Source organism: Pelmatolapia mariae, linkage group LG1, assembly GCF_036321145.2.
Source record: "Pelmatolapia mariae isolate MD_Pm_ZW linkage group LG1, Pm_UMD_F_2, whole genome shotgun sequence".
Taxonomy (NCBI): domain Eukaryota; kingdom Metazoa; phylum Chordata; class Actinopteri; order Cichliformes; family Cichlidae; genus Pelmatolapia; species Pelmatolapia mariae.
Window position 1 is genome coordinate 1,134,725 of NC_086227.1, and position 12,315 is coordinate 1,147,039.

The 12,315-nt window shown below is 46.6% G+C and overlaps 1 protein-coding gene across 2 annotated transcripts in view; it reads left to right on the forward strand.

Moving 5' to 3' along the window:
* Positions 1–12,041, forward strand: part of map1aa (microtubule-associated protein 1Aa) — a 60,242-nt gene extending 48,201 nt beyond the window's left edge. For both annotated transcript variants that reach the window (XM_063469649.1, XM_063469658.1), the window contains 3 exons: positions 98–7,004; positions 7,092–7,318; positions 9,123–12,041. In XM_063469649.1, coding sequence (XP_063325719.1) covers positions 98–7,004; positions 7,092–7,318; positions 9,123–9,278 — 7,290 coding nt within the window. In that variant the 3' untranslated portion in view covers positions 9,279–12,041. The remainder of the gene's footprint in view (positions 1–97; positions 7,005–7,091; positions 7,319–9,122) is intronic.
* Positions 12,042–12,315: the final 274 nt, after the last annotated feature.

A 12,315-nucleotide genomic window follows, 5' to 3' on the forward strand; every position in this document is an offset into this window, starting at 1 on the left:
TCTAAATACTTTCTTTCAGTGCATGCGTGTACAGATCAACGTGGAACTATGAAAATGATTTTGGGTCATGTTTCCCTCTTCCTGTGTTTGATTGAAGGTGATTGAAGTCCTGTCCAGGGCCTCTTCTGAGCAACCGTCGAAGCTTACCGTTTCCTGTCAGGGAGAAGGGGGCTGGAGCTCCCTGGGCCAAAGCCAGGAGCAGCAGTCACTCCTAAATCTTCTCGAATACCGCCTGAACCCCGAACCCCACCTCCCCAACATGGACGGAGTCACAGAGTTTACAGAGTATGTTGCAGAGACAGTGGATGTGCCATCACCCTTTGACCTTCTGGAGCCCCCAACCTCCGGTGGGTTTCTGAAGCTGTCCAAACCCTGCTGCTACATCTTCCCTGGAGGCAGGGGAGACTCTGCTCTGTTTGCTGTCAATGGATTCAACATCCTGGTGGACGGTGGGTCTGAGCGGAAGTCCTGCTTCTGGAAGCTGGTTCGGCACCTGGACAGGATCGACTCTGTCCTGCTTACCCATATTGGCGCAGATAACCTCCCTGGCATCAACGGGCTGTTCCAGCGAAAGATTGCTGAGCAGGAGGAAGAGAGGAACCAAGACTCTGGCTCCAGCAGCAGCGGTGACTGGATGAAGAACCTTATTTCCCCCGAGCTCGGGATTGTGTTTTTCAATGTCCCGGAGAAGCTGCGGATGCCCGAGTCCACCCTTAAGGTAAAGCGAAGCATTGAGGAAGCATCTCTGACACTGCAGTACCTCAACAAGCTCGGCATCACACCAGAGCCTCTTCATAGGGTAGTAAGCAACACGATTGAACCTATCACACTGTTCCACAAGCTTGGTGTGGGAAAGTTAGACATGTATGTTCTAAACCCTGTAAAAGAAAGCAAAGAGATGCAGTTTCTAATGCAGAAATGGGCTGGAAACAGCAAGGCCAAGACAGGGATCATGATGCCGAACGGAAAAGAAGGAGAAATATCGGTCCCCTATTTAACGTCAGTCACAGCTCTCATCGTGTGGATTCCTCATCGTCCAACAGAAAAGATAGTCCGTGTGCTTTTCCCAGGAAATGCACCACAGAATAAAATATTTGAAGGCCTAGAGAAACTAAAGCACCTGGACTTTCTGCGATACCCAGTGGCTACCCAAAAAGACATATCATCCGGCGCACCACCTCCCATCATAAAACAGACCAAAATAAGATCAAGAACTGATAGCAAAGAGAGTCTGAAATCTTCGCCCAAACCACATTCGAAAACAACTAAGAAAGAAGCCAGTGGACCGGAGGAAGAGTCAAAGAGCGATACCGGCAAAGAAAATAAGGCTGAAAAGAAAGAAGAGAAGAAACCCAAAAGTGAAAGTCTAAAAGCCACCAAGCAACAGAAAAACAGTGAAGTAGCCCCTGGAGTTAACAAGATGGAAAAAAAGAAAATATCAAAGGAAAAAGCTGGCAAGCAAGAGAAAGCATCAAAGATGGATGAGAAAAAAGACAAAGAGAAAAAAGAAATGAAGAAAGAGAAACGCGAGGTAAAGAAAGACGAGAACATACGAAAGGAGGAGAAGAAAGAAAGCAAAGCCAAGGAGGACAAAAAGAAAGATCCAAGTAAACCTGAACTGAGAAAAATCACAAAACCAGACCTGAAACCATTAACCCCTGAGGTGAGGAAAACTTTGCACAAGGCCAAGACTCAGGCTAAACCTAAAAGTGACAAAAATAAAGCAGTGAAGGAGGAAGTGAATGAGAAAAAACCAGTTTCAAAGAATGTGCCCGCAGAGGTTGAGGCAGCAGCTCTGGCTGACAGATCCATTGTGTCCTCACCCGAAGACCTCACTGAGGACTTTGAGGCATTGAAACAAGAGGAGCTGTCCAAACACAAGACAGAACCGATCCAGAACGATGTCATGCCTGAGCTAACAGTGCACTCTGACGCTAAAGTTTCTTCCTTAGTTTTCCCTGAGGAAAAAGTCACAGCCTCAACCACTGAGACAAAGTCTGCTTCGCCCAAATCTCCAGTCAAACAGGAAGAACAGGTGTTGGCGGCTACTCAAAAGAAGAACGACGGCGATGATGGTTCCAATAAAAAGTACGAAGAGGAGAAAATGGAAAAATATGATAAATACTCCATAAAGGATGATGTAAAAGATAGATCGAAGAAGAGCGAGAGCTCAGAGGAAGAGGGCGATGTAATCGAGAAAGCCGAACTTGAAGGGACAGAAGACGATGAGGTCCTGAAGTATAAAACTGAGGAGGTGAAAAAGGAAAAAGCAAAGGAGTGGGACACCAAGCCATCGGAGCAAAAACCGTTACCAACTGCACAGGCAATAGCAGCCTCTGCCTCAGAGCAGTTCTCTTTTATCCAAGATGAAACCATACCCGGATACTCTGAGACTGAACAGACCATCTCTGATGAGGAGATCCACGAGGATACCGAGGACAGGATTCCACAGCTGCGCTATGATGTGGGCTCTTATGACATCTCTGTTCCCGACGTTCCCGGCACCTTTGATTCGATGCACGGTATAAAGGAGATGAAGAGCTCCGCTATATCTGATGTTGCCGATGTCAAACCCAAAGCCTTTGTGGGAGGTCCCGAACCTGAGCTTGCACCTTACCCCACCATCATTGCTGCTCCTCTTGCTGAAGAGGAGCACATCTCCTCAGCCACATCCATCACAGAATATGACAAACTGTCATCCTTTGCCACATCTGTAGCTGAAGACCAGTCCGTTGCCTCCGTGACAGCGCCCCAGACCGAGGAGGCTGGGCGGAACTCTCTCCTGCTGGATACCATCAACAGCATCCCCTCACGTGCAGAGGCTGCCCAAGGGAAGGACTATCTCCACTCAGCAGGAACCATCTCACCCACCTCCTCTCTAGAGGATGACAAGTGTTTTAAGTCTCCTTCCTCTGATGAGTACCAGCCCCACATCCCTGAGATCGAGGGTGAAGCAAATGTCCCATCAGTCCAGGATGAAGACGATGATGACGAGGACGAGGATGAGGACCAGACTCCAAACGTTGACATCCCTCTGGGTAAACTTCAAGAGGGCTACGAACATGCAGCCTCCATGATGCTCCAGGAGAAGGAGAAATCGCCCTCGTCCACTTTTTCTCCTCCTCCCTTCTCCACTACACAGTACTCACCCTCACAGTCTGTCAAAGAAAACCTCTTCATTGCAGAGGGATTTAAGACTGGTGTTGAAATAAAGCCTGTATCACCCCCTCCTCCATCATTCTCCCCAGGGCTAGAGTCCCACTCCAGGCAGGAGAGTGAGGAAAGATGCCTAAGTCCGGACGATAGCACCATGAAACTTGCATCACCCACACAGTCTGTGCCTACCAGCAGCGGCTACTCTCCAACGGAGGAGAAGCCCTTTAGGACAGAAGACAGAGACGAGGCAGTGACCAGCACGAAAGCTGACATCCAGAAAACAGAGAAATCAGTCACCATCTCAGACAATACCTCCTTCATTGGTGTGTCAGGTGACAAGACCATGTTTGAAGCATCTGAAGAATCTGATGAGGAGGATGATGACGATTATTATGCCAAAAAGGATCTACAGCCTACCGTCAAGGCAAAGCTTATGGAGGCCAAAGAGGGTTGCTTCTTGGATGATGACTTCAGTTTTGAGGCAAAATCTGCAGGAACTCAAAAGGAAGTTGTGAGCTCAGGCAAAACGAATGTGGCCTTTAGCACAGAGGAGAAACCCAAACCTCACGTGACGTATTCGAACAAAGATGAAAAAGATGACAACTTTCCAGTTAGGGTAGGGTCTCAGCCCGTTTTGAGTGATCGTGCTGAAGCTGACATTACAAAAGACAGCGCAGAAAAAGCAGACATCACTATTAAAGAGCCTGAAAAAAGTGTTCAGTTCAACCTGTACGAGTTTCCTGAGAAGGAGGCTAAAGTAAAGGCCTCGTATGTAAGACAAGACACTCCCTATGTGCACGGCAAAACGTTCTCTTATAGTGACATTTACGACAGCAAGACAAGCTCAATTGACTCTGACTCATTTCGTCAGGAGTCCTTAGAGGTCCTTAAGGTGGAGAAAGACGTAGCAAAGGACAGCGCAGATCTGCTAAAACATGAGCCGCCCTTCACAGTCAGGGATAAGATGTCAGAAAACGAGGGATTTGCTGTTTCTTATGGAAAAGAGTCCTCATCTTGGCTAGACTCCAAGAGCACTCCAGCTACAGCTCAATTCGAAAAAGAGGTGAAAGAAAAGGAGACATCTGAACACAGTGAAAGTAGTCGATTCCCTTCAGTGGCTGACAGACCTGAGGCATGGACCACTTCTTTGTCATCAGAGAAGGACGTCAGAGTCCCGACTGACAGCACAGAGGGCTCAGCGTCGGGCGTAGACAAGCTAGCTGCCTCGGCCTACAACGAGAAAGGTGCGTGCTTGGAGATTGATATGCGAAAGCTAACGGCGAGAGACGAGGAGGACTATGATGATGATATTGTTGATGACGATGAAGAAGAGGAAGATGACGAAGAGGAGGAGGAAGAGGACGAAGGTGCTGTTGATTCTGATATTGAGAAAGGTGCCAAAGAGAAATCTGAAAAGGAAGTGAAAAGTCCGGTCAGTGAAACGCTTGGCCGAGACAAGCCTGAGTTCATGGTTTCCATGGCTGGATATGGTAACAGCGGTCAGGGGAAGCCGGTTATTACAGGAAGCAGTTCGAGCTCCCTCACAATGGTCGAAGATAAAGCCAAGACCGACTCGTCATCGCTAAGTGGAAAACCACTGGATTTAGGAGCTGCAGGTTTCTCTAGCTACTCATCAGGATTTGAATACAGCAGCGGAAGTGACGAGAAGGAGTCGTTTGTGTCCAGTCAAAGCTCAGACAAAGCAAGAGAGAACTTCACCTTGAAATCAACAGACGGCAACTATTACCAGAACGACAGAGCTGATTCTGATTTTGAGAAACAAAAGACACCAGATCTTCTGAGTAAGAGATCGCTGGACACAAGCTTCCAGTACACCACAACCACCGCTGCCCCTGGGTTCTCCTCCTCTTCGGCCTACAGCTACTCCTCCTCCACCTCGGGGTCTCTGTCCACCAGCCGGCAGTTCGGAGAGGAGCTGGAGACACCTGCCTCAGCCGAGCCTCTCTTTGAGTACTCCTCCTTCAAAGATGAACACTCGCCCGTTACGGATTCTCCATTCTCCAGCTCCGCTGTCGCAAAAGATGACTATTTAGAAGTGACTGAGAAACAAATTACGGCTACGAGCGCAGCTGAGACTACCTCCGGTTTGGCCCGCTTCTCACCTCTCAGTCCTTTTGAAGAGGTTAAATCATTCCCCTCCCTCTCGTCCAGTACCCTTACTGATGACAAGAAGGAGCACACGACTTCATTAGGTGGACTAACAGATAAAGTCTCTCAGCCTGAGTGTTTCTCTAAGCCTGAGTGGTCTGAAGGGTCCCAGCTGGACACAGCTGTTGGATTTGGGGCCACAGCAGCGTCGCCATTCTCTCAACTTTCAGAGTTCTCCAAGGACAAGGAGGCAGCTAGTGCTGCTCTGTTTGGCGTCACGTCCTCGCCTCGGCCAGACATAGAAGGCAAACATTACTTTGAGGAGACCGAAAGCAGCGAAGAAGAGGACGAGGAAGCGTATATGCGTGAGATGACTCGGAGGTCTCCTTCTAGTGGCCTGGCTAGTAGCCTTTTATTTTCTGACAAGCCTGTTGCTCCACCCATCGCTGAAAAGCCAGGAGATGCGCTTCCAGATGTTCTTGGCTCCTACACTCCCTCAACGCTTCAGACCAGCAAGCCGGACACAGTGAACGGGCCCACGGAGGTCAGCACGAGTTCCATGCTCCCACCTGCAGCACCAGTAACTGGTGCAGCTTTAGGCTCAGCCAAGCTGGTGTCACACGAGGGAGCAGCAGGTTATGTAAGGAGCTCCTATGAGTGGGAAATGCCAAAATCCCAGATGGGAATGGTGCCAGGAGACTCTCCCCCTCATTACCGTCACGATGATGAGTTTGAAGAGGAGTGCGAGATGGAGCCAGAGCATCCTGCCCGCCCGCTCTCACTCTCCTCAACTGATCAGCCGTTCCGTTCACCGTTCTACGGGGAGGAGTGCAGCCGGGGGGGGCAGGATGACGAGGACGACGATGACGACAGCGATCGTGATGCACCCATAGGAGCCACCTCCTCTTATACGAGCCGCTCCTCTCCCGGATATTCGTCTTCTGAGTACAGGCAACGCAAAGAAGACCTGTCACCTTCCTTCATCAACCCCTGCATGCGGCAACTCTCCAGCGACGAGGACGATGAGGAGCAAGGCCGCAGAAGTGATCAGTCGCAGGAGGGTGACGAGCACGACCTCTCAGTCAAGAGAAGGGCTCACCAACACGCCCATCAACACCAATCCCACAGCAGGGACAGCAGCTCTCTGCACCAAACTGGCGGGATGTCAGCAGGATTAGGCTTGGCCACAGAGGACACTCCACCCACCTCGGTCAGCGAGTCTCTGGCCTCCCAGTCAGATTCGGACGCACCCCCGGGCAGTGAAGAATACCCTTCAGCTACTGGTGAAGGCAACATGGACTCAGATGAGGATGCTGACTACATGCCAGTTGATAAAGCTGCCCTAGGAGGAGGCAGCCACCACTTTACCTCCAGGAGGAGCCACGATCCTTCTCCTGCTCCCCTCATGGATCCTTCCCCACACCCCCCACGGCCAGACGTTTGCATGGTGGATCCCGACTCTTTAGACAACGGCTCCCTGAAGAAAGAGCCAAAAACTAAGAGCTTAAAGAAGACTGCAGGCAAAACCAAATCAGGATCACCAGCTAGGCGCAAGCGGTCTCCTATGCCTGTCAAACAGACGCAGTCTCCTCGTAGTGCTTCGCTGAAAAAGAAGGAGGCCGACAAGAGTTCGCGGATGTCTCGTCTTTCAGATGGACAGGGCTCCAAAGATGACGACCTGTCCAGGTCAAGCTACAACCCTGGCAAAGGGCTGACTAATGGTGTCAAAAGCAGTTCAGGTGAGCAAATGTCATTGAAAACATAACATCCAAACTCTTTACACAACACAAACGGGAACAATGGTTTGGCCTTCTTTACCCACACAGGTTCTCAGAAGTCAGGCTCTGTGGCTGCTCCCGGCCAACCCATTTATGTGGATCTGACTTACATTCCCAACCACTGCAGTGCCAAGAATGTGGACCAAGAGTTTTTCAAACGCATTCGTTCTGCATACTATGTGGTGAGCGGCAACGATGCAGCGAGCGGCGAACCGAGCCGAGGAGTCCTTGATGCACTGTTGGACGGCAAAGCTCAGTGGGGATCAAACCTACAGGTATTATTTACGTGTGTTTTAACCCATCGATTGAAGTCATCACTGATGACCCTGACTCTAACCTAGGGTTAGTTTTTAATACATTGTTCTCTATCAAGTTCTGGCAATTAGGGAACAAAGAATATAATCTTTCTAATTGACACACAGAAGAAACTATTCTTTTTTTCCTGATCTCCAACACGTAGAGCTAGGTTAAGGTTAATACTGGGGTTATCGACTTGATAAAAAAATATAAACACAATAATTTTCACTTTTAAATCTCAAAGGTTTGTGGTGGCATTTATTGACCACCTCAATCTCTTACTTGAGCTACGTACTGAGGTGTGCAGCTGGTGATGCTTTTGTTTTCCACTAAGCCCAAATTTCCTTAAGTTGGACATCAGCCAGTGTTCTTTTGTGCCAGAAACCTGTTTGATGTCTACAGAAGTTTAACAATCTCTGATTGCTGTCGGAGCCAAAGAGGTGACAGCAATCTGCGCTAGGCCGAAACTAGATAGGATCACTCTCCGTGATCCTGCTGTTCAGCGGTTGCATTCACTTCCTGTCGGGTAACATGAACGATCAGACATCAGAGTCATTTACCTCTTTGTCCTTCCAAACCAAAACGCTCAACTCCGGTGGCTTTGGCCATGTTTTACATGCGGTCTGTTAGGACAGCTGAATACTACTACAGCTGCTAGCTTCATAAATAGGTTAAAACAATTACATTTGCCAGCTCAAGTGACATCACTGAGCTATATGAGTGTAAACATATGTCATGAATTTGTACGATTGTGGTCAAAACTTGGCATGAACGTCATGGTAATTACAAGCTTTTATTGATTTGTTTGAACTGTTGTCTTTCCAGGTTTGAAGAATGGGGCAGCAGTACATCTTTAATAATCTCTAATACATTTAAAGAAGAATAATTGGGTTAGCTGAGGGTAAAAAGTACATATACACTCACACTAATATTTGGTTACTTCTCAGCAAGTTGCTTCCTGACTCGATGGTTTTGTTAGACACCAGCAAGCTCAGGGCATAATCCTGACTGAATATTTGAGCAGTTGTCTTGGCAGAATTGGTAGAGCTTATTTAGGCTACGTCGACACTAATCCGAATAAATTGGAAAACTGCGGTTTCGTCTAAAAACGCTCCGCGTCCACACTATCGTTTTCAATCGTGTTCATCCACACTGAAAACGCTACGTTGCTGTGCTGCGTATGCGTGAAAAGTACGATGATTGACCTGCGTCTTTTCCGTCTGACGTTAGTTTACTTTCCGGCTCTTTGAGACGTCGCGGCAAAATGTTGAGGAAAAGTGCTGAGTTTTATCTGGAACATGTACAAACTGATATTACTCTTTAATAGGGCTTGAGAGCAAACAAAACAACTGCTGTACGATGCCGTCCGCCATCACAGTGTGGACGGAACGCCAAAACGGAGAGAAAAAGATGCGTTTTCAAACCAAAACGTATTAGTGTGGACGTGGCCTTAAACAAGTTAGTTCAAATCCCATCAAAACATCCACCCAACTCCTGTTTGTTAAAGTCATTGCAGATGCGTGCTGCACAATCACTCCACACTTGAAAAAGAACAGCTCAAAGAAGCCCCAAATTACCAAGACATTATTAATGTCTACGATAAGTGTTTACGAACTTTTGACCGCAACTTCACATTATAGCAAGGACTGCTAAAACTAGACCGCACGCACCGCATCGAAGCAAAAACACAATCCTTCAAAGTGTACCAAGTTTAAAAATCTTCTAGGTACTCTCAGTTCTGTTGACTACACCTCCACACTTTCCTTTGTGTTTCCCTCTCAGGTGACGCTCATCCCCACCCACGACACTGAGGTGACCCGTGAATGGTACCAGCAGACGCACGAGAGGCAGCAGGAGCTCAACATCATGGTCCTGGCCTCCAGCAGCACCGTTGTCATGCAGGATGAGTCTTTCCCAGCTTGCAAGATCGAGTTTTAAGATCCAGCGTTTGTCTCCTCTCTCCTCTCCTACTGGCCTCCCCAGTGTACATCGGTTTTTATTTACTCTTCTCTATAGCCCGATATGCAAACATGTATCTGCCCCAGTTATTTGTATTTGAGTCCATTTGTGTGAAACAGATCTGGGTAACTGTCTCTGTTTTCTAGATTTGTATTTATTTCTAGGGTTGTTGTGGCTATCACCATTTGTATAACAGAGTCATTTTTTAAATTGTTCACTGCAATCTTAATACTTCGTCATGTGAAGGGAAGAGTTTTATTTTCTGTCCCTTAACCGGATTTTTTCCTTATTTTATATAATGCAGTGATTTTTGCTCCTTTGTATTGTCAAAACAATACTTAGAATAGGTTCTAATTGAAGCACAATTAAAGCCAACAACAAGCAAGTCAAACAAATCACGTTTATCGTATCGGAGAAGATCTACGATATTTTCAGCTGCTCCGTTATTCACGGGCGGGTCGCCACAGACGCTAGCTCCACATTTGTTCATTTGGCATTTTCATTTGCGTTTGATTCCCTTCCTTCCTGTTAGGCAGTGTGTAAATCACCACACAACAGAGTTTGTGATGAATTTCCTCTGCGTTTCCATTTCCGTCTCTTCGGGGCTCCCGCTGACGTAGAGAAACAGAAACCCAGAGGTCCACTCGGGCTTTTCAGTATATTTGCTGTAGCTATAGGGACGCTCATACTCAAAGATAATCTGTCTCGTAGTGACTTGTGCTCTTTCTAAAGTCCTTTCAAAGTGAAAACCACTTGTTTCAGTTTCTCAGTGACTGTTTTTCCTACAGTGAATTTGAGAAATCAGTTGTCTGCGTTTGTTTCTGTAGTCTTTGGTGTATTTCCAGTCAACATATCGTCACAGAGGCCACATAGAGAGCTGTAGGTGGAGGTCATGATGTAGTTTAAAAAGAATCATCTGATCTTTGGTATTTGCATATTTATATCTTTACATACAGAAAATAGCACTCATTAGAGTAGAGTAACCTCATACCTGTTGCTGTGTCGATACAAAGGTTGCGTTAAAGAATGTATTCCATTACAACGATAGGAACATGTGGTTGTGAGGAGAGATTGCGCGTTCGCCTGGTTGACGGTCGCCCACATGTGCCTTTCTGTCCTGCTGTACTGGAAGGGAAGAGAAAGTGATGGTAGAAATGTTAGGCACGCCTGTTGCGATACATCGCTGGCTCCTCTGATGTTTTCTTGTCAGTGCACAAAGAAAAAGGTCAGAGTTGTACATAGTGAGGGTAAAACGGCACCTTTCAAAGCACCCAATCAGTATTTCAGCTGCCACTCAAAGAAGCACAAAGGAGTGTGCTAGACTTCAACCGGACTTGTTTTATTAATTCGCCATCATAAATTGTGCAATTTCTTTATTTTTTGTTGAATTTAGCCACAATCAACTTGTTGCATTTGATTTTGTATTAAATTGTTTCCGGCCATAGCTTGGTGGTCATTTTTGGATAGCACTTCATTACCTTAATATTAGACGTAGATGTGATTTGGTCGAGTATTATCGATGATGATTTCTATATTTTGATACTTTTTGGGGCAATTTAATAGATTTTAACCAGGAACTAAACCAACAATCAAACAGATGTAAGGACCAACAGGCCTCACCAGGGTTGCTACTTTATGATCCGCAACGAAAACGCAGATTTTCCCCTCTATGTCTCCTCGGCTCCGCTAGCGACGCGTGTACGACAGACGCTGGCGTCAGCGGCTCATATTTGCTTTGAATGTGAAGATGCAGATTACCTTTACGTTCTCCGTGGAGGACTTCGATATCCGGGTTGCCTTGGTTTTTGCTGCGCATCGTACGATACACCCGAGTCACACTCGCCAGATCGGCCTCACCGTAGCCTGAAATACATCACATCAGCTGTGTGCAGGCTAAACTCAGCGGTGTCTTTCTTTGAATGACAGGACACAGTCTGACTGCCATTCTGTCAACAAACAACTTACAGAAGCGACAAAGATATGGAGTCGAGGGTTATATATAATTTTATATATAATTATATTTAGCCTACAGCTGGCTAGGGTAAACTTTCCTGTTAACTCTCTGCGCTGCCGGGTCATTCAGTGACGCTGACATTCCTGCGGTAAAGGAATATTGTAATCACGCACTACTCACATATAAGCAAACCACTCAGACTGCCAGACACGAGGGACTCGGTTCGCTCACGTCACTACATTTTTATCTATAGTGGATTTCCTGTTACTCACATTTCTCTCAGTCAAAGCTTCACACACACACACACACACACACACACACACACACACACACACACACAGCTAACTGCTCTATTTTCATGTGCAAAAAAACAAAAGTTAAAAAAGTCAGTATCTGTGGCATTCATACTTATCTGCAGTGGAACGACTCATAACTCATAAAGACTGTTGGTTTCCAGTGAGCCCTGCTTGTACGTGCATGTGTACCTACCTTCTGAGTTCTTCTGTATCGTAATAGCTGAAAACAAACCTGACTTAACATAGAGATGCTATTTTAAATGATGCTAGTTAAGAAGCTAAGCTGCCTGGTACTGAGGAGGCACTGTGCTGTAAAGAAAGCCTCGTGATCGTTTCCTCCCTCCTTTTCTGCTTCATGGTTTTACTTCCATCTCTTGTTTTAAGTGCAATATTCTCTTTATCTCTCTTTAAACGCGTAAACAGGTCAAATAGAAAAGTGATTTATTGTTGAAAGGGAAAAGTGTGGTGAAGATCAATAAAAATATCATTTACCGAAAGAAAATGTGTCGTCTTGTCATTTTGTGTCTGCTGGGTGTTTTTTCTTCATACACTCGCATGTGTTCGTACACCACTCTGCATCTAATCATGAGTAATTATTGATCACTGGCTCTCTTCCACAGTGGGTCTTTAGCCTCCCTGAGCCTGGATCTGCTGCAAGTTTCTTCCTGTTAGAAGAGAGTTTATCCTTCCCACTGTCACCAAAGGTCTTGCTCATAAGTGGTGATATGATTGTTGGGCTTTTCTTTGTCATTTGGCGCTATATAAT